Consider the following 27,107-nt stretch of genomic DNA (forward strand, 5'->3'; position numbering starts at 1 on the left):
CCGCGTCCTTTCATGGACTCGGGAGTGGCCCATTTTTCCCTTAGCCTCCCTTGTATTGACGCTCTGACAATGTTTGGTGGAAATGCAGGAAATAGGCCACTGCTCAATCACACTCCATCCTCAGCACTGGACCCACACAACTCAACAAGTCCTTCCCCCTCAGCATCTCCGTTGGTGTATCACAGGAGCATATCCCCACCACACAAAGTGGTAGCTCCACATACCGATTCAGAAATGTGCACGGCACCTAGTTTAGCGCCCGGGTATATAATTCCGCCATTGTTTATTGACAGACTGGCTCATGACCAGAAACTAGAGCCTGTGCAAAGGGAAAGCCTACATGATTTTGTCAAGGTACAGTTACAACATGTTTTGTGCTTATTTGTTCTGCTGATTCATATTAGCTGGGCTCACTGGAAGGAGGATTGACTAAACCAGACATGGCCACTTGATTATACCTCCTGGCAGCATTATTTGGTGAAGCGGCAGAGCGGCATCGACAAGCCAGAGACAGCCCATTTTCTGGTGAAGATATCAGGGCCTTGTTTGCAGACTTGAAGATACGCTTAGAGGACAGTTTCTGTTTTACAGCCGAGCAAAAGGTAGTTGAGTATGGGCAACCGAGTCTTTTGTATTACTCATAGAAATTTCCTTATCAACAGGCCAATATCCGAATTATCACACAAGATATCATCTTTCAACCCACCCGAACGGGATTCAAATCAATCAACATTGAAGTTAAGGTAATCCATTTGAAAAATCTCGGTACAAATTCTGCTGCTCAGCTTTTGGTTATTCAGAAAACATTACAAACAGAAAAGGAAAACATGAGGTTGATGAACGTGTTTGGTATACTGGAATGAAAATGTCAGCTGGCATCTCAAATAAGAGATGTCTGTTTAAGTGTTCAGAATGATTTTAGGCAGGATGTCAGTATAAGTTTATGCTGCAATCACTGTAGATTAGCTGACAGCCTTCTGAGTCAAGATTTGAGACAGTATCACAGGGCCAAAAGCTGTCAAAGTCGCCAAATTCACTTACAGCATGGCACTGAAATACAAGAGGGGGGATAGGTGACAAACTGGACACCGCATATACATTCCATATTGTGTTACTAGTATTTAATTTACATGAGTTTTAATTTGTTTTCTGACAGATATCACTGCAAAGGTGTTTTGGCTATGAACACATGGAGCTCATCAGTAGCGCAGCAATAGAGAGTGAGGAATATGGAGGCAACTTGGATGATGTGAACGAACGGCCCAGGAAAAAAAGTAAAGGACAAACAGGTGGCCGTGTCATCCAGGGAGAGGACTTCTGGGGTCAAGTGGTTGTGGTTTGTGAAGGGGATGTCAATTCGAGGGCAAAACCTGAAGGGTGCTGAGTGGAAAGAGTGAGTGACACAAATTTCATTTGAATGAAAATACTGAGGGTAATACAGATATATTAGTGAAGCAATAAAACTCGACAACGCCAGGTTCTCAGTGGGAATGGATACTGAGAGCAGCATGGACAGCCAATGTAGCAGCAGAGGAGGGGCATATTTGACTCAGGATTCAGTGACTCATGCGGGGGATTCACTTTTTTCTTACATTTAATTTATTTGTTCAGAAATAAGGATTTGTATTAGTATATTATATGGTATATATGCTGTCTGCCTTTCATTGGGGGAATGTAAAAATACATCTGATTTGCATTCTGAGGGACTCAGCATCTGAGCATTGGATAAGATGGTCTGTGCATTGGAGGCACGTGAATGGTTGAAGTTTTTTTTCGGTGGTTTGGAGGAGCAATATTTTTGTGCCCATTGTTCTTCCTATCCATTCAGGTTGGTTCATCTTTACTATGTGTCCGCCTATGGACTTTTTCAATGTCAAGTTCTATGTCCTTCTTGATCCACTGAGGATTATTATAATGCATTTGTGGCATATCCGTCTGTGGATTTCATGGTGCTTGTTTTGGCAGTACTAACACTTATGCATGCTCATTTCTGACACAGGTGCAAGCCTCATGGGATGGATATTTGGTATGTTAATCTCCGCTAATGGTATTATACCTACACTGACATAAATCAACACAGGGGGTATCTTGAAAAACTCAGACTGGGGGGTGCATAAATGCTCTGCAAACATGTGATGTTGGGATCACTGATATTGTTAATCATTGATAGGGCCAATCACTGGCCAGAACGTGGCTATGATGTGGCACTGTGTCCCTGGGATATGGGACATTCGGAGCTGATAAACTTGCAGTGAGTTGTTTCATTTTTTCATTTTTTTGGCATCCGAGTGATCACTCCATGTTTTTTGGGTGCCAGTGTTACTGTTTTTCTATGGTTATTGTAATTTATTTCTAATCTTTGTTGGCTCATTGACCAGCAAACTTTTGACTTGGGCCTGTATCAAATATATTTAATACCATAAGAGTTCTTTGGATTGCGAAACATAATTTAATTAATAATTTGAAAGCTACAAATCTATATATGGTGGGATATATTGGTGGAGTGATATAATATGGTTTGTACGGAGTCCAAAGTCATTTGAAGCTGAGTTGGAAATCAACCCCAGCTCCGCACTCATGATGGAAATCCTGGCGGGGGCTGGTGAAATTACCTGGCCGTGTAGGCTGTGACAAATTATCAGGTCACAACCAAATGTCATTTTTTGGCGCCAAATATTACTGGTAGCCTTATAATTCCATATCTACTTTGCCAAACTGATACTGCTGGTGAAAACCTCATACTAAATCTAGCCTTATAAAGCCTTATAACATTGCCCTCCGGGCACTCCTGGCCCCGTGGCAAAAATTATACCATCATTTGTTTATATTATATGGTAAGAATGTGGTACGAAGGCTTGAGGTGCAAGACATTTGAAATAATGATGATATTTAAATTACAAGTTTTGAAGTAATGCACACCATACAACTCAAAGTAGGCATGGTTATTGTCCTTGGTTCAATCAAAAAACCGACCAAGGATTTCTACAGAACCTCGCCAACACTCTTCTTCAAAATGCAACTGTAACGACCAAGAGTTTCTTACTCTGGCGCACAACTCAGACAAGCAAAGAGAGAAAGAGAGAAAGAAGGGATCACCCCTTAGGTTTCAACAAGTTTGTTGTGCTAGACAACAGGAGGACTCGCTGAGTCCTTCCCCATGTATTGCTCCTGTATAGATACTAAAATACATGAGGTACTGTACAGTTGTAAATGAAGTTTAAAGTCCGATGTCTAGCATGTGACTGGTCACATGAAGAGTCTAGACACTGGTCAGGTGATGTGTCACATGATGGTCATGTGACTATGAAAAGTCCGAAAATGTAAAGTAAAGTAAATGGTCACATGATCAGTCATGTGACTTAGAAAATGAAAAGTAAAAGTACAAAAAGTGAAGCATAAGTAGGTGCTGGTATGTCAATTGTAACAGCAACATGACACTCAAATCGTCAAAGGGGCACTGCAAGACGAATGGTTTGATTGCATTGGTTATGTGTTCTCAAGACAACTCATTTTCATTCAAGTTTATTGGTGTTAATTGGAGGCAAGGGAAGTATGGGGTGTTGAGAGGTGCATACTGTTCCTGCACAAAAAGATGTGTGTCTGTGGTACTATGTCTGTGGCAGTTCGATGAAAAGAGATGGCGCTCACGTGCCAAGTGCGGATGGTCGGTACGAATCACCGGGGCCAAAAGTAGTGTCAATAGCTGGTTCTGAGACCTGGTAACCTACGGTACCAGGAATAAATATGACTATCAGCCTGATGCCTATTATACATATTATAAGGCATTATAAGGCCTTATCATACTTTCACGAATTTCCTGATGGTGCCATAAGGATTATAGCTCGGCTGAAAGAAACAAAGAAAGTGGCGCGAGCGAACTGGCGTGAATAAGCAACACGTGGTTTACTACGGGTGACGCTCGAGTCACAACCGTTACGTGTGGCGGCCCCGAAGAATTGTACACGCCAGCTCAGGCTCAAACCATCAATTCACGTTTGTCAAGACTTCAAACTCTCATATCTCAGCAGGGACAAGTAGTTGGGACCAACTTGATCTTGTGGGAATGGACAAGCAAGACAAATCTGCAGCATCGCATGATCAGACTCCTCCATCACCTTCAAATACAGGTTCATCTGACTCGTCGCATGTATCACCGCCAGGACGGCCTCCACACTCAACTGGTTTTCCTTGGTCGAGTTGGCCATCTGTGCATGTCATGCGACCCCAAAATGGTTAGCCAAGGTGGTTACAGTACTCTTACCAACGAACTGACAGGATTAATGGATCATGCAGGCCAATATTCTCCCCGTACAGATGAACGATGCTTATCTTACTGTTCCCAGTCTTCGCGAGGAAGGGCTGAGGGTAATGAGCCGTGGTGTCGTTCTATTTGTCTTCGTCGCGTTTTCGCACATGAGGTTAAGCGAGTAGTTGCTCACGACAATGCATCCAAACTGCATGGAGCATCTTCACGACTCTTTCCGCTTCCGCCAGAAGGTCAACCCGGCTCCTCGCGTCCCCTGCGACAGGACCCAGGCCACTTTTCAGAAGATCATGAACTTTCACCCCCTTACACAAGTCCAGAGGACACTCGCTATTGGGAAGAGGGTTGGTATCTGTGGACGAGCAAGAGTCGGTGGGCGGCTCAGGAGAAATTTGACTTAATGACATGCGACCTTCACCGCCAAGACCAGTGGCAGCGATATAAGACGGATAAATCCAAACAGGAGCCCGTACATAGAGCATACGGTAATGAGGGCCTGGAATGCAAACAGAGAGATAAACATTGTGGGAATGGATATGATGTGAGTGCAGGGATGTCTTCGAGTTCTGCGGAAGACTCCGCTAAATGGGTGGCTTGGTGAGTATGAGCCTCACCTATATATCTGCATGTGTTAATTCAAGTCTGGCATAGGCAAGAGTCGACAATGGTTCATCTTCCTCCTCGCTTACCGTCAGTGTATGAGCCCCTCAATCATTTACTCGCACCGACATTCAAGGTTATATCATTGATTGGCCAAAGCTTTGACTCTGGGGTATACGCACAGCTTGCTCAACGGACGTGGGAAAAGGCTCGCTCTCCAGATCCCTTCATTCTTGCAGAGAATGTGTGTAAAAAAATGTGGGAGAAGTGGAAAGAGGGACCTCCAGATGATGCAGACTCAGAGTTTTGATTTTACTTATGTTTGTAATCTGTACTCATGGTTCATGATAGTGGTGGACTGTATATATCGTCGCTATCAAAGCTTTTTCATGGCGGAATGGCCGAGCGGTCTAAGGCGCCAGAATCAGGATCTGGTCTTTCGGGGCGGGAGTTCGAATCTCCCTTCCGTCATAAATTTTTTATTTTTCGGAACCTCAATCATCCTGTGATCCGCAGATTTCCCCACACGGCGGATAGTCTGACTTTCTCCCCACAACAGCCATCGCCTTGTGTTTTGTTATGGACTTGGAATGGGTGTTCATGGTCTAACAACATTCCTGCGAGAGAACAAGCGTGTTCTTGCGAAGACTATCGTGCTGTCTGCTAATCCATTGGATGTCATCCCAATTGTGGTAGATGCATGGTCGTATGTCATTGCAATTTATAGTGTTGTCCTTTGCTTTGCTAACGATTGGAGATGGGTAATTTTTCAGTTTTATCTATGAGTTATACGATCAGTCTCGACTGCCTTGGGTATATGGGGGTGAATACGATGCATTTACGCAATTCGTTGTCCGTATTGTTCAAGCATGGATTGCTGTTGGAATGAAACTATATTTCGTCTTTGATGGTATGTGACTTGTGTGTGAAAGTTTTGACAGGGCCTGCTCACTGATGCTTATTATCTCAACGTAGGTGCTGCTCCTCAACTAAAGATACCGACCCTCGTAAGTCGGTTGAATCAATCGAATATTCAACATTCCCTTCTGTTTTTTCGCACTTCCTCTGCCTCTCGTTCTACTCCCCGCTTTCTACATGAAGTTCGCATTATTCCCCCCCTTGTATACCAAGCATGCCTTCACGCCCTACAAGAGATTGCTGGTGCAACGTTCAAGCTCGAAATTCACTTTGCAGATAATGAAGGTGATCCTTATGCCGTCGAACTAGCTGGAAGACTCGGCGGTTACGTCGTTGGAAATGACTCCGACTTCGTTATTCTCAACACAGACCAGTATCGTGGTTATATACCATTGGAAGAAATGGTATGGATTGCGTCCGTGCTGGAAAAGCCATTACCTGATGAGCAAGATGGCGGGTTCCAGCCGGTTCGCAAAACAAAGACAAGGAACAAGGTCACTAGCGAGCAGAAGGCATCAAGAGGCCTTATCCCGCCTGATAACACATCTGATGTCACATTGTCATTTTCGGTGTACTCCCCTTCCGCGTTGGCATCTCATCTAAACATTCCTGTTACACTTCTCCCGTTGTTAGGTTCTCTGGTTGGTAACGACTTCTCTAACCAGTCATCCACGCAAAGGAATGTTCAGTCATTGTTCTTCGAAAGGCATCTAACGTTATCTCAACGTATCACTCGAGTGGCGACCACGCTAAATAGCATCCTATCGGCTTCTTCTCAGAAACGAGCGAAGGCAAAACATCAGGTCGGAAGTGTCATGGATCTTATTGATAGGACTGTAAACTCGCTGATGATTCGGTCACCATTTTCCGTGGGTTCCGTAGAAGCTGATGCAGTGGTTGACAGAGTTGTAAACGCCACTCTGCAATATGCTATCGATAAATACGATGGAGACGGTCGGGGTCCCGAAAGTCTTTGGGCGACAGATATATGTGCACTGCATGAACAGGATACTTGTCCTCTACCTTCCTTATTCTCTCGTTCATTGTTACTCCGATCGCTCCAGATTTCGGAACAGAGCAGAGATATGGTCACTCCTACCGAACAAATCCGAGCGATGTACGTGCAGGCATATCGTTCTGGAAAATTCCAGCCAAAAATAATGGACATTTTGAGTACCGGCACATACTGGCCTCGCATTTTCCTTGAAAACCCCGACATTGAAAATGTTGGCAGGAGTATCAGCCGATCAATACGCCAGTGGATGTATGCTATCCTTGAGGACGGCTGTGGCCTACCTGATGCATCTGAAGATGTACAAAATGAAGTTAACGCGAGTGAAGGACCGGATGATGAAGATTCCGATCAAGATGAATTAATAGACGTTGCTGAAGAGCATTCTGACGACGATCTTCTTGCTCCTTTGCGTGGAGAACTAGAGAAACTACGCGGCTCCGAAGACGACGAACTTACTAAATCTATACATCCTCAGTCCATCTCACCTCGCTCTTGTTCTCGTCCACCTCCGCGTCTTAAGCGTGTTCTAGAGTACACTCGACGAGGTACTCGAGTAGCGTCCGAGGAGGTCAGGGTCCCTGACATCCGAGAACTCCTGTCAGCACCCTCATTGGACGTACTTGGTTTAGAAAACTGGGCGCCCGTGCAATATAAGCCTCTGTCGGACAGAATGGTGGTCTTCCTCCACGCACTACATAGTAACATGACGTCTGTCATGATCCTACCACCGGAGCAACTGCTTGCAGCGCTGACTCTTCGATGGGTACTTTTTACCGTTCAATCTAGAGCCTTGCGCAACGGGGCCAGTAAGGAACGGGAAAAGGAGCGTTGGACTAGACACGAGGCGCAGGCATTTCTCTTGTCTTTCGTGCCGTCTGCATCTAGAACCCTATCCACCACTTCTGTGAATGATGAAAACATACTTCTTATGAACCGCAGTATTCAGCTTACCGCCCAGGCTTTAACAGCGCTCGAAGCTATTCACCAGTTGTCACAAGTACTCCTTTTGTCAGATCGAGTCCCCTGCACGGTACACAAATTCTCTGGCCAAAATTTTCACTCCCTTTTAAACAGACCGGGTACCTTGGGCACAGGTATCGTGCCAGATGGTCTGTGGATGGCTTGCGTGGAAGGTTTAGAGGATGCTTTTGCAGAAGAAAGAAGAAAGAAAACGAAAACGAAAAAGGGTAACACAGGAAGGGAACAGGTGGACTCGTTGGGAGGTCCTCAGCAAAGAGCTGTGAAATATAAACTTCCCGGAGTAGGAATGTATGGGTTATTAGGCAGTGTTGACACGTAAGCGCGTAAGCTGTCACTGGCGGTGGTTAATCACTAGTATTGTGTGATGTGTTAAAATCCATATGTTGTCGCTGTTAACACAATCCGTTATACCTGTAACCTGAGAAAACAGCTTGAACCGAGTATACGTAACAGGTTGGAAATGATGACCATAGTCATTGTAGCACAGGCCCGGGATAAACGTCAACATGATCAGTGCTCAGTGCAACTCCGAGTATCCGAGTATGCTTTTTTTCGAATACTCTGATAACCTGTGGGTGCAGAAGGCTGCCACGTAGCAGAAGGTGAGCAGGCTGCCGAATGTGATCATCAGACCAAAAGTTATGCATGACCCATATTGACGAGAGCATCGATCATGGGCTCCAAGGAAGGATGAAGATACAGTACTTTAAGTTTCTACAGATGCAGTGTGTTGATATCGTACGCTCAGGCTTATTTGTCCTCTGTGGATGTGTACGAATACTTACTATTAGTAACAATAATAGTCGGTAAGGAGTTCACCTTCTTGAGCATCCTCCTGAGATCGGACTTTATACTACCCTAGCTGCACTTAGTAGTTGGTAGCCCTGTGTTAAGTGGAAACACCGCATCGATATCGGAAAACCTTCTGACAGTCTGGAATGTCCAGCACTGGCGTCATATAATACCTGCTGTATACATAGCCTATGTATACAGCAGCACCGACTATCATTCAGGCTGTCGCATCATCGTCTTATCATTACATATAAAAACAGAATAGTTCTTTCGCGATAATACACTACACTAACTCACCAAACCCCCAAGTTCGCTTTGACAATCAGAGCTCGCGATGTCATCCAACTCTTCAAACACTGTATCAACCACAGACATCTTAACTTATCGTCTCAATCGCAACATGGTGTATGTTACGCCACCTCGGGACATGGAGGTTCGTCGAAACTTACTAGGTTAACGTTTGTAAAGAATTCTTGCTCACATGTACTTGTCACTTTAGCAAGCCCTTGAGTTTGCTCGAACTGTCTTTCCGGACGAACTTGCCGATGTGGATAGGACTAGAATATCCTTCTCAGTCACCGTCATTTCCGGAGGGAGAATTAGTGCCGTTGGGATAAGCCCATTCGCATGGTCTGCCATCGTACCCCATTTAATCCGTTACGAAGTCATCGATGTGCATGTTCGACGAGACAACGATGCACCCCCTGAGTATTCACATCGAGAATCGAAAAGATCCTCTGAAAAAACCCCGATCTCGTATTCACCAATACCAATGCAAGCTAGAGCGCGCTCATGCTATAGACGGCTGACAACACTAGGGAGAAATGAGAAGTCTCGGGAGAAAGCTACTCCCTTACATTGGTTTCAAAGGTTTCAATGACTTGAACATTCTTCATCACGAACCCATCACTTTCCTTCATGTTCATATATTTCACTTTTATCGATACCCTATCTATGGCTCTCACAACACCCCTCAGGCCCATTGGACTGCATATATATCTCGAACACCCTGCCCTCATTTTCACCCGTAGATTATTTTCTGGTCTCGCTGAATTTCCGGTGCATATACTCTTAATATTGTCGCGGTAGAGTTACAATTGAGATTGATGAGAATTTTCACCCTGCGAAGTGTAATTTAAAAGTGCAAAATTTGATACTTAGAGCTTGTACAAAGGTTCTCACTTTTCACAGCAAGCATAACCGACTTTTGTCAAACTCAAAATCAATGAAAAAGTCTGAAAGTAGTTAAAATGCTTAATTGCATTGTGGACCTACAATACTTTATCAGAATAGTATATTTTTGTTAATATATTTCTACATATCCACACAAAATACACCTCAGGCAGGGACTTAATCCGTTACGTAAGGGCCTCAAAGACCTATTCTTTGTCAACGGGTTTGGGACCTTAAGTATCCCCTCGCTGCCGAGGTTTCCCAGCCAAGTATATATATAGTATTTCTAAATACAGTGATACTTGAACAACCCTCTGCAAACCCTCCTGTGGTGCCCTCTGGAGTTTGTAAAATATTTCTTTGTTCCAGAGGCCTTCTAGGGCAATATTTACAGCATTATTTAGGAATCCTTCTGTGAAACCTTGTGAGAACCCTCCAGCCACTACTGTGTCCGGGTCAATCATCCATATATGGATATCCAGAGCACTACCTCCCAAAACATTACTGCTTTTGGAAACAACTGGCTCCATATGTTTGTTTTTTTGCTATTTCTGGGAATCTTAGCTTGTAGATATCACTTTAAACACCTATAGCATACTTAGCAGTGTATATTAATATTGCTCCACCTGACAGATAGTGTGTTTATGTAGCAGAATACCATTGTAATTCAAAAAACATCGCCTAAAAAAGGAAATAAAAGAGGAAAAAGGGTTTTGGGAGGGTTGAACAGGTTATCACAGCTCATAATTAGGCTCTGGACATTATCCAGACCTTATAAATGATTTTTTGTAGAGAAAACTGGTGCTTTTTTGCTATGCACCATGTCAGAAACACCAAAACAATGATAAAAATAAGAAAAAACATAAAAAAGCGGAATAAAACATAGAATAGTGCATGATATAATATCATACAAGGTATAATAAGGTTGCAGAAATGTTTCAACATAGTGTATGCATCTTTATGGCTCGCATATATGTTTATCTGATGGATATTCTACCCTTAAGGGCTTGATATGTGGGTTGAAGTGAAGTTTAGTATCACTACTGTTATAAAAGCCTTAAATACACCTTAATTCAGCACTGAGGTCTATGCATTTGCCTGATTAACATATATGCGAGTCATAAAGATGCATACACTATGTTAAAACATTTCTGCAACCTTATTATACCTTGTATGATATTATATCATGCACTATTCTATGTTTTATTCCGCTTTTTTATGTTTTTTCTTATTTTTATCATTGTTTTGGTGTTTCTGACATGGTGCATAGCAAAAAAGCACCAGTTTTCTCTACAAAAAAGCATTTATAAGGTCTGGATAATGTCCAGAGCCTAATTATGAGCTGTGATAACCTGTTCAACCCTCCCAAAACCCTTTTTCCTCTTTTATTTCCTTTTTTAGGCGATGTTTTTTGAATTACAATGGTATTCTGCTACATAAACACACTATCTGTCAGGTGGAGCAATATTAATATACACTGCTAAGTATGCTATAGGTGTTTAAAGTGATATCTACAAGCTAAGATTCCCAGAAATAGCAAAAAAACAAACATATGGAGCCAGTTGTTTCCAAAAGCAGTAATGTTTTGGGAGGTAGTGCTCTGGATATCCATATATGGATGATTGACCCGGACACAGTAGTGGGCTGGAGGGTTCTCACAAGGTTTCACAGAAGGATTCCTAAATAATGCTGTAAATATTGCCCTAGAAGGCCTCTGGAACAAAGAAATATTTTACAAACTCCAGAGGGCACCACAGGAGGGTTTGCAGAGGGTTGTTCAAGTATCACTGTATTTAGAAATACTATATATATACTTGGCTGGGAAACCTCGGCAGCGAGGGGATACTTAAGGTCCCAAACCCGTTGACAAAGAATAGGTCTTTGAGGCCCTTACGTAACGGATTAAGTCCCTGCCTGGGGTGACAAAATATGGTATTAATGGAAATATGTCAACAAAAAGACATCATGTTGTAGATCCAAAATGCAATTAAAAATTGTAACTACTTTCTAACTTTTCCATCAATTATGAGTGTGACAAAAGTTGGTTATGCTTGCTGCGTTTCTGTCAGAACTGTGACCTCAGGAGTTGTTGGAGCTTTGGAGAAGGTATGCTGGGGGAGTGGAACAGGATACAAGGTTGGGAGTCAGCTTAGTGACAAAACTGGATAAACCTGGTCTCTGCTAAAGTGGCCATTATTCTCCTAGGAGTCTTTATACCTTGGCAAGTAGCACCTCTGACTATAAGTAGTAGGGGGTTTAGTATACTATATTTTTGTGTTGATATATAGAGATATGTCAACAAAAACACATTATTCCGATAAAATCTTGTAGGTCCAAAATGCAATTAAACATTTTAACTACTTTCAGACTTTTTCATTGATTTTGGGTGTGACAAAAGTTGGTTATGCTTGCTGTGATAGAAACAACTGAAGTATTCCTATTAATGGAAATATGCCAACAAAAAAATATTATTTTGTAGGTCCAAAATGCAATCAAATATTTTAACTACTTTCAGAGTTTTTCATCCATTATGAGTATGTCAAAAGTTGTTAATGCTTGCGGTGTACAGCCTCTTGAGCAATGGCTGAGGTATGTTAATTACATTTATTAGAGATCACCTTAAATTGACATCTAAAGTTTCACTTAGATTTATTACTTAGCTTGTGCGCTAGGCTCTTCTGCGGACCTTGGTCCCTAACTCAATGAAGCAAACAAGGAAAAAATAAAGGATGAAAGTGGAGTGGAGTAAAGGTCCTTCTCCAAGGGACTGGAAAGCTTAGAAAAGGGCTTGGGAAAAAAGGTGGAGGAGCTTATACATATCTAAGCTGCAGGAACGGAGTACAGAAGCTACAGCTTATATACTAATCAGAGGGAGTGGAGTTTGTAAGGAGTAACTCATAATGTTGGTACAGGGTTCCATGTGAACAACTATCTAGCAAAGAGAAATTGTATGTGAGAGGAGTGTACCATAAGGTCTAACTACAGAGTCTATAAGGAAACATAAGAATATTTGGAGGAAATGTGTGGTGTACTGGAAGTCCGGGGCAGGGGAATTAGAGCAAATATCTGGAGTATTATATGGGAGCAAGGTACAGGGCTATGCTGAGCAGCAGAGCACAAGGGGCATAATTCTGGGAAGACCAAAGATTTGGGAGTTTGGACTTGGGGGTTTCTGACTATTTGGAGGTTCGGAATCCTTAGCCTGTGGCATGAATATAACAGTATCGCCCTCTTAGGGTTGGACCCTTAAGGCACAAAAATAGCTTTTGTAGGGCCAGACTATGGTGGACATACTGTATTATAGTGGTCATATCCCTGCAGAATGGGAGGATAGTTTTGCCCATCATGGCAAACCCAATGTATGACCACATCAAGTCTTCATCCTCATCAGCGAATTGGATTGTATGAAGGTCCTGGAGCATCATTCTTACTGCCAAACATATCAGGGCCATAGCTGTATGGCCCCTGATACCTGTGTGGCTGTCCTGGGACCACGGGCGATGTAGATAAGGCTGTATATGGAGCCACCTCAACCAGTTTTGAGTTCCATTGCCTTGATGAATCTCCAATAGAATTATGCTGTGGATATAGCCCCATGAGGCTTATGATGACCAGTAGTCCAAGTAATCCTCTGGCTGGCCATTACTCTGGGAGCTGGGCCCGGGCTTGTCCTTTGGTAGTTGGTACACTGTATCCACCAACTTCAGGTATTCCTCCTCAGTACATAACCTGGTGAGGAACCTCCTCTGAGACTTGTGTGTAATAAAAGCATGCCAGGGACTGTCCTTGTCCAATTTTTCTACACCTACAGATTGCTGCCCCGAGATAGAAGGAGCCAGGATGGGATCAAGCACCGGTTTGAAGGGCCCAGGCCTGGTTGTTAATCCCTGGAAGGCTACAGTTTGTTGCCTTGCAGCTGGCTTGGAGGGCCAGGGCTGGTTTTGAACATCGGCACAGTGTTCATCATCGCTTAGAATTTCACCAAGCCCCTCAATCTCCTCTTGTTCCTCGTTTATAGATTTGCTTCTGGGTGCAAGCATTCCCGCTTTGGGAAGGACTCTCTTCATTGCTGCATTCTCTTTACCCTTCCTTTATTGGCTACCAGGTGCAGACTAGATTTGAACCTGATGGTAACTTTGACATTTATATTGTTCTGCTGGTTATACCAATAGTCCAACAGACCCCAGGTCTACTTTTTTGTTATATGTGATGGTTCCCAAAATTTATACCACGGATGTATATACCCCTTTCACGAGTTAATTTAGTCGTTTGGGCGCTCTGCAAGACTGGTTCAAAGTACTGAAGCCTTTATATTTCCAGTGGAAATCTGGTAATATGTTATTGAGAAAGACCTGACATTAGCCTGTAGGTCTGAAAAGGTTGCTGGGGAAGGCAGGTCCTCATCTACAAGGATGGGATATCCATTATCATCGAGTGGAAGCTTGATCTTTTCTTTCTGCTTACTTGGTAGGCTCTCCTTTGGCACAGACCCATCTATATCAGATACATACAGTTCAGTACTCCATGATGTTTATTAATTAAGCTGGAAACTTACCAAACTGACTTTGTGCATACTTTCCCCAAGCCTCCCATATTTTTATGTTTTGCCAGTTGGGTTGTATACCTTGCTAAAAAGCTCAAACCCGCCTTCATCATTTTGCTCATGGCTGCAATTAAAGTGATCAGTTTCAGTAACTACACACCTGGTTTGAGACCTGGGGTCCATAGACTATTTACAAGGACATGCAAATGGCTCCATTTGTATCTCTATGGGTGGTGAGCACAAAACTCAACATTCCCAGATCCCGGGTCGCTTGCATCTGGAAGTCCTTCACTACTTTCCTACCCTTAATTTTAGCAGCTCTGGGTATCATATACCACTTCTCATGCTTCTCTTTTAGTTTAGCTAGCTCTTCCTTGCTAAACTCAGTCAATATTGCCTTCAGGATACTCTGTAGTTTACCAATATAACCTGACTGCCCGGGCTTCACTCCATAAAGGTCCCACATCCTCTTCTCCACCTTCTTCTTCTTCACTAAATTGAGCACTTGGTTCAGACTTAAATACTTTTTATGCCTGGCAACCTTGTTCCCAGTAAAACAAGAACTTTGGAGAATTTCCTTATTTAGAAGCCCTCCAAAAGTAAAAGTATCCAGACTGATAGGGGCATGAAAGTATCACCTACTCCCCAAAAACCAGAGTGATTGGCGAAATGGTTGTTGAGAAAAAAGGCAGATTATGTCATGGGAAATTCACTTTCCCTTTTCAGAAACTGACCATGTGCAAGCCATGTGGTCAAATTTCAGTGTGGCTGCCAGTGGCTGACAGTAAGCGTGATACAAGCATTCTTGTTTGGCTCATATCTCCAGAACTAGCAGTCATCAAAATATAAAACTTTGTAACATGGTACATTGGAATTTGTACTTCAAGATGAGGTACTTTTGGTGGGGTACAATATGTTGTGGAATGCCATGTCCATACATGACACATTTTTCATGTATGACACCAGGACCTCCTCAAGAAACTTGGCGACATCAATATTGCCTAGATAACTTTCAACCTTGAAGTAAAAAGCATCTACGCAGGAGAGCAGGCGTTAATGCCTTCACTCTAACTCCAGTTTTTCTGTGGTTGTGCCTTTTTTGTTTATTTGTTTTGCATATATTTGCAGCTGTATCCTTTTATGTAGAGTTAATCAGTATTCAAAAAGCATATATTCTTGGGATCCCAGGGGCCCAGGAACTTACTGAGTCTCTTTCAACTTCAGACCCACTGATAACCAAGCAGTGGTTCCTGGAACCACTCCATTTCTTGTTTCCTGTTGCAATAAATGCAACTGGATTTCTGCTTTGCTGGGTAATTTTGCCAAAGAGACTTCATATATATCCATGGCATTTTCTTTATGCAGCTGGTTTTGCTGTGCTTTTTTTTCCTGGGCAATCCAGGCCTCTGTGTTCTTGGAGTCTGCAGTGGAATTAATATTTCCAAATGCAAGTTTGCTTGATGACAAGCCTTGTTGAACCTTTTTGAACTTCTTGCAAAGTGCCGAGACTAGGCATGCACTTAGTCATGAATATGGGTGAGTTATTGATGCCCAGGACCTACCCATTTGTATAAGCTTCTTCCAATTGGAATCACTCATGTGGTTGTCCAATATTTTTTGCCTATGTGACTTGCTCATAGCCCAGGTGCTTTGAGAGACTTCATTGAGGGGAGCCCAAAGTGTTTCCAATATCTCACCATCAACCTGCCTGGCCCGGAGGATGAATTAGGTGCATATCATGGGAAGCAGATGTCTTGATGTCTATGCACATGAAATAATCCAATGCCCTTGTACATGAATACACCACTGGGGACCTGAGGATAAGGACTTTTAAGGACCCTCTTTGAGAAGTGTTTACTGTATTGGCACATTATATCATAGAGGACTATGACTAAGTTGATTTCAGCCAATGAGGACAAGGCCTGACATAGGGAATAGTCCATGTTTATTTGGCTATGAAGAGTGAGCAATTGTCACGATCACAGATTTGTGGGCACAGTTCACCTTTCTGACAATCCACTATGGCACCCAGGCAAAATACTCTATACCGGGCACAGGCAGTAGCACCAATCCCGGTAGCATTAAGGTGCTGCTGGTCCTTGTTTGCCAGGTTTACAGCTCTGTGATTATTACAATTAGACCCCACTTTATTTTCTTTGGCAATTTTGAGGTGCTCCATGTACAGTTGGTTTGCCATCAAGAATGCTGTGCCATTGGCCAATGGGACATCATCATGGGGGTTCTTTGACTCCATGTGCTCTGCATTAAAGTTTTTGTCCATGACAAAAGTCCTCAAGTGATACTGCCTGAGGGGGTCCTGCTTTCAATCAAGCAAGACATTGATACCTGGCTGAGGGCAAGCCGGGCAAAACAATACTAGAGACCCCAGGGAAGGGTGACAGCTGGGTTAGTGTGCAAATCCATGCCAACGCATATATTTCAAATGTCTCCACTGCCAGACACCCTCATGAACTTCTGATATCTATTCTAAAGGGGGGAAATATTATTAAGGTACCGGGAAGTCTAGAACTGAGGGACACACTGGGACCTTGTGCGGGAATGCACTATTTGTCACCTGCCGTATTTTGGAATAGAAAGTCATTGCATAAGTTTTACATTCCTTGTTATTAATTAAGAAGTCATCAAGCAAAGCAAAGGTGAATGCTGTTTGAGGCTTCTTTTGACCCGCTGGGTACAACCCATTGGACAAGAGCTGAATGTCCGAGCAAGCAGCATTGGGACAGCTACACCATTTAACTAGAAAATGATGCACACTGATCTGTCTACCAGAAGCATCATTGTGTTGCTATTGATGCTGGTGGAGCAAGTCCTTTTGGGCATGTTCCCATTGTGATTACTTCCTTGTTGTTAGGCAACAAATACAAAGCTATATAACAAAACTCAATGCCTGGTCAAGTCCTTGATGAAAGGCGGTGAATCAGGGTATAAGAGTTGAAGAGTATCAGTATAGGCGCAAATCCAAGTTAATATTGAACTAAGGAATAATACATCAAGTATGTACTTCCTTATATAGTGAACAGTGAGGGTCAGACTGGAATAAGAGAAAGAGTAAGAAAGTGGTCTGACCGAACAACTAACCAATAAAAAAAGTAAGGGAAAGTGGTCTGATCTATTGTATTTACTAATCATGTGAGAGAAAGTCTTGGTAAGAGATGTATGATTGTCTGTATCAGTAAGCCCATGAGAAGGCGCTGATTCATACCCTACATTGCTGATTAACACCCCCCCGAAGTATTCCCGGACATAGCATTGAATTGTTGCTATGTCATCTGGATATCTTCTCGAGGGTCTACAACGGTTCTCCTTTGTTGTAAGTACAATAAGTTGTGAGTATAAATGGAAAATAAGAAGAACAAGGATAACAGTAATAAGACACCGGCTGTAATCTCTAGTCCAAGGGCAAGAGGAGTGACAGGAAATGAATTGGATAACCACAACATGATGGGAATGCAATGAGAAAAATCAATTTCTCACACTCGTCTTCCCATAATTCTCCTTCCTCATTGTCTGATGGGGAAACTGGAAAATTGTCCTGGGTACCGTCCCCCTGGGAATCACCCTCTGATGAGTTGTCCTCTGCTAGACTGTGGTTGTCATTATCCTATTAGTCTCTCAACAAGCAAGGACTATTATTGTCACACCTAGTGTTAGCTATATCTTTTAGCTAGTCATGTAACACTTCAAACTCACACGTACCCTCACACTTCTATTCACATACTACCACTTATCCTTTATATCACCAAGGACATATCTACCATTGTCATATTAGTCTTCCAGAGCACAAGGACTATTGGCATACTCACAACAAAAGGGATAATTAACTTCCACCCCCCATGAACAAACTAGGTTATTACCCGTTGTCCAGCTTCGGTTGTAAACTTCTGGTAACCCTAGGATAAAGAAGCTTTGGTAGCTATCCCATATCAATCACTTTATCAACAAGACACCGGGGTAGCCAAACTCTAACAAAGACAACAACGCAGAAGACATAAATCTGTTTGACCTCCCAGGTTCCTTTGATGGCAATGATGAGCCTATTGAGAGGAGAAAATTGGTGTTACTCTCTCTAACTTAGGAAAAGGCACTTGCAAAATCAAAGTCCTACACCATCTAGTAAGTCAGGAGCTTACACTCCGGGAAGTTCAGGCCAATAACACCTTGCATCAGATATGTATCCTACTGGGTTAAAAGTTTTTTCTGTTCAGGACAAAGGTAAGAGCGGCCTAGGGCTCTCAAAAGAAAAAGTTTAAGGCTTGGGCAGAGGTTACCCACATGGAAGCTAATGTCAAAGTCCACTCATCTATATATAAGAGAGCCCGGTGTGCAATCATATCTCTGGGGTGCCGGGCAAAAATATTATAAAAATATCAAGAGCTCAAACCAGACCACCTCGAGACAAGTACACAGCTCATGAACCCTAATGCAACCAGACTCCGCAACACTGCATTGCCATGGTTTTGGAGCATGGATCTGAAAGGTGACACCTCCTAACAGACCTGGATGTCTGAATGTATGTGCCCCAGCCCGGTCACAGTTTCACGGTATCACACAGCTAACATTTAGTAATAAGATACAGTTTACCAGGTTCAATGGCTAAAAGAAAAAGCCATGTACAATAGGTGGATAGAAGAAGATATTCTGGTGCACCTTGAGATGAAGTGGACAGTTCAGTATTTTCTGACAAATTATGACATTTGTTTATAGTATGAGAAAACATGCATTGGCTAGGGCTTGAACCTGGGACTCTAGCTTTCATGGTCTGGTGCTTTACCAACTAAGCTACCAAGGCGTACTTGGAAAGCATACTGATTGGTTGCATGCCCAGAAGGTCCAGAATCACTGTACACAGGTGCAGATCCCATTGTGTGTTGTGATATTTTCAACATCAAGCTAAGCGTTAGAAGGGTTTTTGAGATGTCATTGGAATGGAGGCTAAACCCAGTCATGTAGCATATGCAGAGAGGCAAATCAGGATGTGGAACCAGTTCTCAGAACAGGCAAAGGACTCATCCCAGAGGCTAGACATAGTGGTTTGAGGGAACTAGAATAGTGGACCACAATTTAATAGAAACCCAGGGTCCATTATACTATGTAATGGTAGTCTTGTATTCCCAGGCTTTGAAGTAATCTAGTGTTCCTGGGCTTTGTAGTAATATAATGTTCCTGGACTTTATAGCAATCCATTACTCCCTGGGCTTTGCAGTAATACAAGATTTCTGGGCTTTTACTTACTCCCGGTATTCAACTGCAGGGTGCCCAGGTTTCATCCTTTTCATTGAGTGAGCTACTACAAATAGCTACAAACTTGCAGCAGTGATGTACCCAGATCAAGACAGTTCAGCTGCTATTCCACATCTATAAATGCATAACATGATCAGTCTCAGATGGGGCAACCTATCACCCAGCTAGGTTGTCTTCAACAAGCACCCTGTGACCCAGCCGGGTTGTCTGAGATGAGCACCCTGTAATGTACTGACTGACCCAGCCGAGTTGTCTAGGATGGGCAGTGTCTCACCCAGCCGGGTCATTGATAATGAGCACAATAATATTACGTCTAACATGGCCTGGCTGGCACACTCCGCTGGACTCCGCCGGCTCTGTCTATATAGTAATATTATCAGGTAATAATGCCCTATCTAAGATGGGCAATTATAACTATATGGGCTGACAAGGGAAGATTTGACCACCACCTCCTGCACCTGAACCATCTACCAGTACTAGAATGCCATCTTTTTTTCTCAATATTGATGAAAAAAAAGATGACAGAATAGAGACTAAATTTTCTCTCCATCTGGATAATCCGAAAAATTTTCTCAAGTTTTGTTTGACACTTTGCCTATGACTCAAGAGACCTCTACACAAAACGGATATCAATCACGCTGCAACACTTATTTGTGAATACAAAAGTGAATTGATCCCAGTATTGTTTCTCATTTGCACATTGGTACAATTAATCAACTGTATAGTATATATGTACAAATATTCTGTAGACATATATAAACCCCGATAGATCAAGGAGACTCCTCAGTGAGTCCTCCTGTTATTACTCTAACAAACTTGGTCCTACTTTAAGGGAGATTACCCTCCTCTTCACTCACCCTTTTTTGCTTGTCTTTGCTGTGTGACAGAGTATACAAAATTTGGTTGTTACATTAGGACTCACTCTTTTTACTCTCTTGCACATTGTGCAAACCTGAATACAGGGTTAAGTGGAGTTTTTCAAACAGTAAGACTTTAGTGCCAGAGCCATGTTGGGCTTTTGCCAACCAATTGAAATAGAATGTGTGCCCCAACCCTGCAAGCGAGCTCCTCAGGGTGTGGTACTAGAGAGATATAAATCAAATGTTACATGACCCCTAGTGTTCTTCATTCCTAAAAAAAAATAGAAAAAAAGTTATGATTATAGACTATTGTTATTTAAATGAATACACAGTTAAAAATGCCTACCTACTGCCTTTGATCAGTCAACTAGTAGATAAATTGGCTGATGCCAAGATCCTTACCAAAATAAATCTCAGATTGGGGTACAATAATGTATGTATTAAAGAAGAAGACACTTGGAAAGCCGTATTCACATGCCACCAAGAATTTTTTAAGCCCCTTGTTATGTTCTTTGGGTTAACTAATTCACCGGCGACCTTCCAGAGCATGATTAATAAGATCTTTGTGATATGTAAAACTGTGTTGTTGTTTATATTGACAGTTTATTAATATTTACAAAGTTGGATGATAAGGCTGAGCATGACAGGACCATACAAAAAGTCCTACAACACGTATAGGATTGGGACTTTTTTGTCAAACCCAAAAAGTATAATTTTCAAGTGAAGGAAGTAGACTTCCTTGGTATAATGGTTGGCCAGAACAGAATCAGGACGGATTCTTAGAAAGTTCAAGCACTTCACAGGCTACTCAAATTTTAGGGCTCTTAGCTTGATCATCTTCTACCAACCTATCCAGCTAGTAGCCCCCCAGGAGCATGGTGCACCAGGTCAGTTTCCATACTATGTGAAATTGCCCACAGCCTATATGGGATGTTCTAGAGCAGCTGGGATGTTCCAGTTTTTGACCAGTTGGGCAATCCCAGAAAATGTCACATGTCACAGGTATCAGGGGTCCATCTGGGAAGTTCCAGCAGCAATGACTGCTAAAAGATAGATGATATTAATAGCAAAATATTGTGATATTAAAGAACAGCTTTATATAAGATGAAAGATAAACCAGATGTTAAAATGCACAAATAAGTAGTGTAAAATAAACATGCTGCTGCAAGCAATATATGGGTTCACTCTATAGCAGCTATGACTCTCCACCTAACCTGATCACCCTATACAGACACCAGCCCTTTTTCTGCAGGTAAACAATTTACAGCTGCTAGTTTATCACATTTACTTCCCCCTTCAAACAAAAAAGGGAATAGAGGGGGGGGGCTTCTGTATACTAGGGTCTTGTATATAATATTCATGCAGCACATGTTGTTATATTGTTTCATATAATACCTATCAAAATGTTGTGTTTCTGTTCAACAATTTGGCCTTTCACAAAATGGAAATTACTTAGCCAGTCCTGCTTTGTTATTTGTAGCTTAAAAGTGCCAAAATGCTAGCCCTAAATAGGCAAATAATTACCAAATGATCACATAAAAGATATAGTGATATATTTAACAAGGCATGAGTTTAGAAAGTGGGAAGTAACAAGCACAAACCTTCACCTTCATTATCTCAAAGCAATATAACACTTTTTAAACACTTGAGTGATGATCTTGGGCAGCACCATAAATTTATACTCACTACCATTATTAGATAATCTCCCTGTTGAAAGAGTATCTTGAGTGGTATGTCACAGTTGAATAATGGCAAGCCTGGGGTCTTCATTTGACAGTGTATGTAATACAATCCCAACCTTTATATTATGATATTTGTTACTTTGTATTATTGACTTGGTCAGACAATAGTAGTTATAATAGTAGCTAAAGTCAAACTTGGCTTTAACCCTACCTTCCTTTTTCTACAAAGTGTGGTATTGGTTGAGTCACCACCACACAAATAAGTTTGAAATAAATACCAGCAGTCTTCAGAACTATTTTGAGGTTGACATATCTATTCTCATGCATCCATTCTTCTGGCTTCCAAATTACTACACCTGTTAGCAATCATGCTAGACCTGACACCAACAATGTCTGTAGCAATCTCATATGCAGAGCCAAATTGAGGTTATGGAATATGTGCCTATGTTATTTCTTCACACATAAACAAAACCAAGAACTAATCACAAGCAAATCATTCAACTGTAATGGTTACACAGAAAAAAGAGAGTTGAAAGAATTCCCAAATAAGCCAGTGTGAAAACAACAAATTCACAGTTAATTCTAAGAATACCACCTCTAGCTACTACAAGAGGTCTCTTATACACTAGAAAGGAGGTAAGCTAACCATCCAGCTAGGTGCTATTGAAATTATTATAGGAAGTTTTTAGCAAAAAACAAGTAGTATGATGATATGCAGGGGAAAATAAAATAGCTCACTAGGGAATAGATATAAGATTGTCTGATTTTGACCAGTTATTCTGTAAAGGTCTTGAGCCTCTTTAAGTACCAAAAATATATTATAGAATGTAGGTTTGATGGAAGCAGACAATTTCTATAATAATTTTATAGCTACTGTAGGGACTTTTTAATTTATGATGTCCATCTTACTCCTATTATGGTTTCTCTTCTCTTCATGTATGAATATATATTTCATCACTTTTGTTAATTATTTTATTTTCCTTTTAACTATTTTCTTTCCTGTGAATTTCTTTGTTTCTTACTCTGTGATAGTGTAAGATTTCTGGATTTTATTACTATATTTGATCAGCTATTACCCCCTTATGTTGCTGCTGGAACTTCCCAGATAGACCCCTGATATCTGTGACATGCGACATTTTCTGGGATTGCCCAACTACAATTGCCCAGTGGTCAAAACTTGGAACATCCCATGTGGGCTGTGGGCAATCCCACACAATATGAAAACTGACCTGGTGCACCATGCTCCTGGGGGGCTACTAGCTGGATAGGTTAGTAGAAGATGATCAAGCTAAAAGTCCTAAAATTTGGGTAGCCTGAAGTGAGTTCAAGCTATTTTGGAATGGCCAGAATCTACTCACATCAAGTTAGGGCCTTCCTTGGCTTAGGCAACTTCTACCAAAGGTTTGTTGAAAACTTTGCAAAGATAGTGAGACCATTGAACAATCTCACTAAAAAGGATATTGTGACAACACCAACAAGACACAGTCTTGGGGCACTGGAGCACAACAAAAACAACACTCAGAAGAAGAGGAAGAGGTGGGAGTGGTTACCCATTTGGCAGGAACAAGTTAGTTGTTGGTAGACAACAGGAGGACTCACTGAGTCCTTCCCCATGTATTGCTCCTGTATACATACTAAAATACATGAGGTACTGTACAGTTGTAAATGAAGTTTAAAGTCCAATGTCTAGCATGTGACTGGTCACATGATGAGTCTAGACATTGGTCAGGTGTTGTGTCACATGACTTGGTCATGTGACTATGAAAAGTCGAAAATGTAAAGTAAAGTAAATAGTCACATGACTGGTCATGTGACTTGGAAAAATAAAAGTAAAAGTACGAAAAAGGTGAAGTGTAAGTAGGTACTGGTACGTCAATTGTAACAGATATTGTTTGACATCAAGGTGTCAAAGAACAAGAAGTACAAAATATGGAAAATATACTATACTTTATGCAAGAATGTGAATATGATTCCTTACTAGAGCCTACAGAGCTGTGTTAAAAAGAGAATATCTCAAATATTATATGTTATCTGTGTGAGAGGCATTATATGTTACAATAACACAATTTTTGGACCTTTAAATTTCATTCTCCTCTTCAAATTTCTTCTGTAGTTTTCACACCCTGTTCCATGCAGCATTTTCTATTATTGTTCAAACTTCACTTCTCGTGCTGCACTGCCTTTTCCTACTTTTAGCTACAAGTATCTCACGCAGTGGAGCTGGTCACACAGGCTGCATCATCATAGTACATACATGCTATTATACTGGTAATCCACTATGCTAGTGATTTGGCTTCTTAAGGGTTTCACATTGCTTAACATTTATTGGGGCATACACAAGATATGGGACCATCCCAACTGGGATCATCCCAAATAATAGGATGTCCTATTTATATGAGATTTGGGATGATCTCAGAGATAAACAATGGGACAGACCAGGGAAAATCCATCTTGTAGGTAGATAAATGTACAGTAGATGATCAACCTAAATGCTAGGCTCCTGGGGGTGCTGAAGTGTAGTGTCCCAACAATTATATGGGTTATCTTAGAGTTGTGGGGGATATTTCCATTTTGAGTAATCATATATAGCATATCTCAAAAACTGATTAAATGGGATAATCTCTAAAAGTTCAACTTTGAGGAATTATTGTGCTTTTCCCACTTCCTCTGTTAATATCTACTAGTTCTATGTGCTATAATGGAACCTGCTTTTCTAAAGATGTGTGGTAAATACAGATATATGCTGTTTGGTGATAATTCAATGCAATGATGTGATCTGAGAAGGGGTACCTATAAGACTCTTCTTTAATGTATGATTCTTCTTTTTGGCATCATATCTAGACACTGAGGCCTGCAATATTTTAAAAAATCACCCAGGAATCCCCACTGGTTGCTTGGGACATCCTGCAGGGTAGTCTGGGTTATCCCACTGGGTAATTGGGTGACAAAACCGGATAAACCCGGTCTCTGCCAAAGCAGCCATTGTTCTCCATGGAGCATAGCCACCACTCCATGGAGTCACCATTGTTCTCCTAGGAGTCATTATACTGTAGCGAGTAGCACCTCCGACTATAAATAGTGGGGGGTTTAGTATAGAAATACCTCAGTTGTTTCTATAGCCTCTCGGGCAGCGGCTGAGGTATGTTACATTACATTATTAGGACCTAGAGAACTCAAAATAGCAACTACTTTGTGGTCTTCCAAAGACTCTAGCTCCACTCACTGGTGAGCAATTTCACTCCTCGCAAAAACGAGTGCAACATCTGTCCAATGATAGTATCAGGCCAAAGCCCGTGCGCACAAGCCACTCCAAGCAAGATACACATCGTCAAACACAATAGCGCCACAAACAGGCTCAAACTCGTGCTTGCATCGCAATCAAAGCTACGCTCCTTGTCCTGCAAAAGTGCACTTGTTCCCTTGTTCCTATCTTTTTTTTGTCGAGTCTCCTTATTGTTTTTATCAACACAAGATATCCCCGTTTGAAATGGCGTCTCTATTGGACCGCATAAGTCTCCCAACTGAAGCCACAGGATCAGTCGGACCCATACGTTCTAAACACGCGAATCGATCCTCGCCATATGTGCGTACTCGCTTCGTTACCAACGCTACAAACTTGAAGTAACGTATATCGCACGTTTTCTCAACTTTATGGTCGTTGCCCACTTGAATATCTCAACCAATGGACAAACATGATCATTCTCCAGCTGCGCTCAAACCGCCCTCCAAAAGGCGACCCTAACTCAACCTGGTCGCACGACTTGTATGAAGATCCTGATGCCCCATCTTCACGCTCACTTTCAGCCCGGCTTACATCCACACCATCTCAACCACGGAAGGCAGATTTACATCTCGCTCAGCGCGCGCTACGGGAAGCGACTGGCCAAGGAACAGGAATAAGTATTAAAGGGGCAAGTTCTGGCGTGGTTGGGAATGTAGTACAGGTTGAGGGATTGGTAAAGGGGACAACACCTGCAGATGTCGAGGTTCGTGCATTCTCAGCCGACTTTTATGAGCTTTAATTTCTGTTTTTACCTTGTAGGCAATCTTTAAACGCTGTGGCGTTATCATTTCCTCCACTTTCTCATCAAGCTCTACTCCTGATGCCGTTTCGGTTCGCTTGACGTTCAAGATACCTGCTGCAGCTTCAGCTGCTATAGCCAAGTTCGACGGCCAACCTGCAGATGGGAAGATACTGAAAGTGCGCATTGTAGGTGGTACGGCTGCAAGTCTTGGAGGGAGATTAGGAGGTATAGGCTTGGCAAAAGAGGAGGGAAGTGTCGACGTGCTCATGGAGAGTAGTGAAGAGAGTGGATCGTGCGTATTTCTCGTTCCTTTGCCCTAGTGCCTTGTCATGCTGATATGCTGTTTTCAATATAGGAAGCTTCGTTCGGACTCAATTATCGCGTCGGATCCTCGTGCATCTGTCCTTACTGCACCCCCGGGAACAGATCCAAAAATGTACAATCAGCAACTTTCTGTACAGAACTCATCTCGGAAATGGCAACGAGGTGCAGGTAGTGGAGGCGGGCGTGGGCGGCGAGGAGGTCGGAGAGGAGGTGGAGTTGGAAGTTCAGGCAATGGGGGGATGGATATCGACTAAGCAGAAGTAACGAGGTGAATTTCGAATTGTGGGCTTAGAATTTCAGGTCACTCGCATCGCTTTTTCAATTGATACAAATACACTGCTTTCCACATTTTGAAATTTGCTTGTATTCATCGTGCCACCCTTCCATTCCATATCTCATGTCCTACTTCACGAGGTAGGCCTCTCGCGGTGTACTTTCTTATCTTGCTCTTGTCTTGTTTTATAGATACTTATCGGGTTCCAGTCTGTAACGCTATGGTGGATGTTTGGTTACGGATGGAACCCAAATGTATGGGCTTGATTTTTTAAGTGTCCGATCGACGATTCGTTGAATTTAAAAAGTATATTCAATTTCAATATTTATCACAGATATTCCTGGACCCGTAGGTTCCAGGTTTCCAAAGCACAAATGTCCTCTGCGTTTTCCAA

The 27,107-nt window shown here is 42.2% G+C and overlaps 7 protein-coding genes across 7 annotated transcripts; 5 read left to right on the plus strand and 2 right to left on the minus strand.

Moving 5' to 3' along the window:
• Window positions 1-12: 12 nt before the first annotated feature.
• SERLADRAFT_463750 (uncharacterized protein) lies at window positions 13-2,204 on the plus strand (the record flags this gene model as incomplete). Its single annotated transcript, XM_007316673.1, has 6 exons — window positions 13-148; window positions 469-602; window positions 663-743; window positions 801-849; window positions 1,065-1,393; window positions 2,130-2,204. 5 exons carry the CDS (start codon window positions 13-15, stop codon window positions 1,139-1,141), a joined length of 477 nt encoding a protein of 158 aa, XP_007316735.1.
• Window positions 2,205-3,964: 1,760 nt separating this feature from the next.
• SERLADRAFT_463752 (uncharacterized protein) lies at window positions 3,965-5,242 on the plus strand (the record flags this gene model as incomplete). Its single annotated transcript, XM_007316674.1, has 3 exons — window positions 3,965-4,232; window positions 4,294-4,861; window positions 4,916-5,242. 3 exons carry the CDS (start codon window positions 4,064-4,066, stop codon window positions 5,172-5,174), a joined length of 996 nt encoding a protein of 331 aa, XP_007316736.1.
• A 212-nt stretch (window positions 5,243-5,454) lies between these two features.
• Window positions 5,455-8,195, plus strand: SERLADRAFT_447741 (uncharacterized protein; the record flags this gene model as incomplete). The annotated part of the gene is made up of 3 exons (XM_007316675.1): window positions 5,455-5,570; window positions 5,638-5,774; window positions 5,840-8,195. The coding sequence occupies 3 exons, from the start codon at window positions 5,455-5,457 to the stop codon at window positions 8,095-8,097; spliced, it is 2,511 nt and encodes an 836-aa protein (XP_007316737.1).
• Window positions 8,196-8,675: 480 nt separating this feature from the next.
• SERLADRAFT_463759 (uncharacterized protein) lies at window positions 8,676-9,896 on the plus strand (the record flags this gene model as incomplete). Its single annotated transcript, XM_007316676.1, has 2 exons — window positions 8,676-9,003; window positions 9,070-9,896. 2 exons carry the CDS (start codon window positions 8,905-8,907, stop codon window positions 9,448-9,450), a joined length of 480 nt encoding a protein of 159 aa, XP_007316738.1.
• Window positions 9,897-15,348: 5,452 nt separating this feature from the next.
• SERLADRAFT_436377 (uncharacterized protein) lies at window positions 15,349-15,885 on the minus strand (the record flags this gene model as incomplete). Its single annotated transcript, XM_007316677.1, has 3 exons — window positions 15,349-15,421; window positions 15,491-15,794; window positions 15,849-15,885. The coding sequence occupies 3 exons, from the start codon at window positions 15,883-15,885 to the stop codon at window positions 15,349-15,351; spliced, it is 414 nt and encodes a 137-aa protein (XP_007316739.1).
• Window positions 15,886-16,022: 137 nt separating this feature from the next.
• On the minus strand, window positions 16,023-16,888 carry SERLADRAFT_368125 (uncharacterized protein; the record flags this gene model as incomplete). The annotated part of the gene is made up of 4 exons (XM_007316678.1): window positions 16,023-16,100; window positions 16,125-16,239; window positions 16,284-16,606; window positions 16,829-16,888. The coding sequence occupies 4 exons, from the start codon at window positions 16,886-16,888 to the stop codon at window positions 16,023-16,025; spliced, it is 576 nt and encodes a 191-aa protein (XP_007316740.1).
• Window positions 16,889-25,782: 8,894 nt separating this feature from the next.
• SERLADRAFT_436378 (uncharacterized protein) lies at window positions 25,783-26,693 on the plus strand (the record flags this gene model as incomplete). Its single annotated transcript, XM_007316679.1, has 3 exons — window positions 25,783-26,076; window positions 26,133-26,407; window positions 26,471-26,693. 3 exons carry the CDS (start codon window positions 25,783-25,785, stop codon window positions 26,691-26,693), a joined length of 792 nt encoding a protein of 263 aa, XP_007316741.1.
• Window positions 26,694-27,107: the final 414 nt, after the last annotated feature.

Source organism: Serpula lacrymans, assembly GCF_000218685.1.
Source record: "Serpula lacrymans var. lacrymans S7.9 unplaced genomic scaffold SERLAscaffold_5, whole genome shotgun sequence".
Taxonomy (NCBI): Eukaryota; Fungi; Basidiomycota; class Agaricomycetes; order Boletales; family Serpulaceae; genus Serpula; species Serpula lacrymans.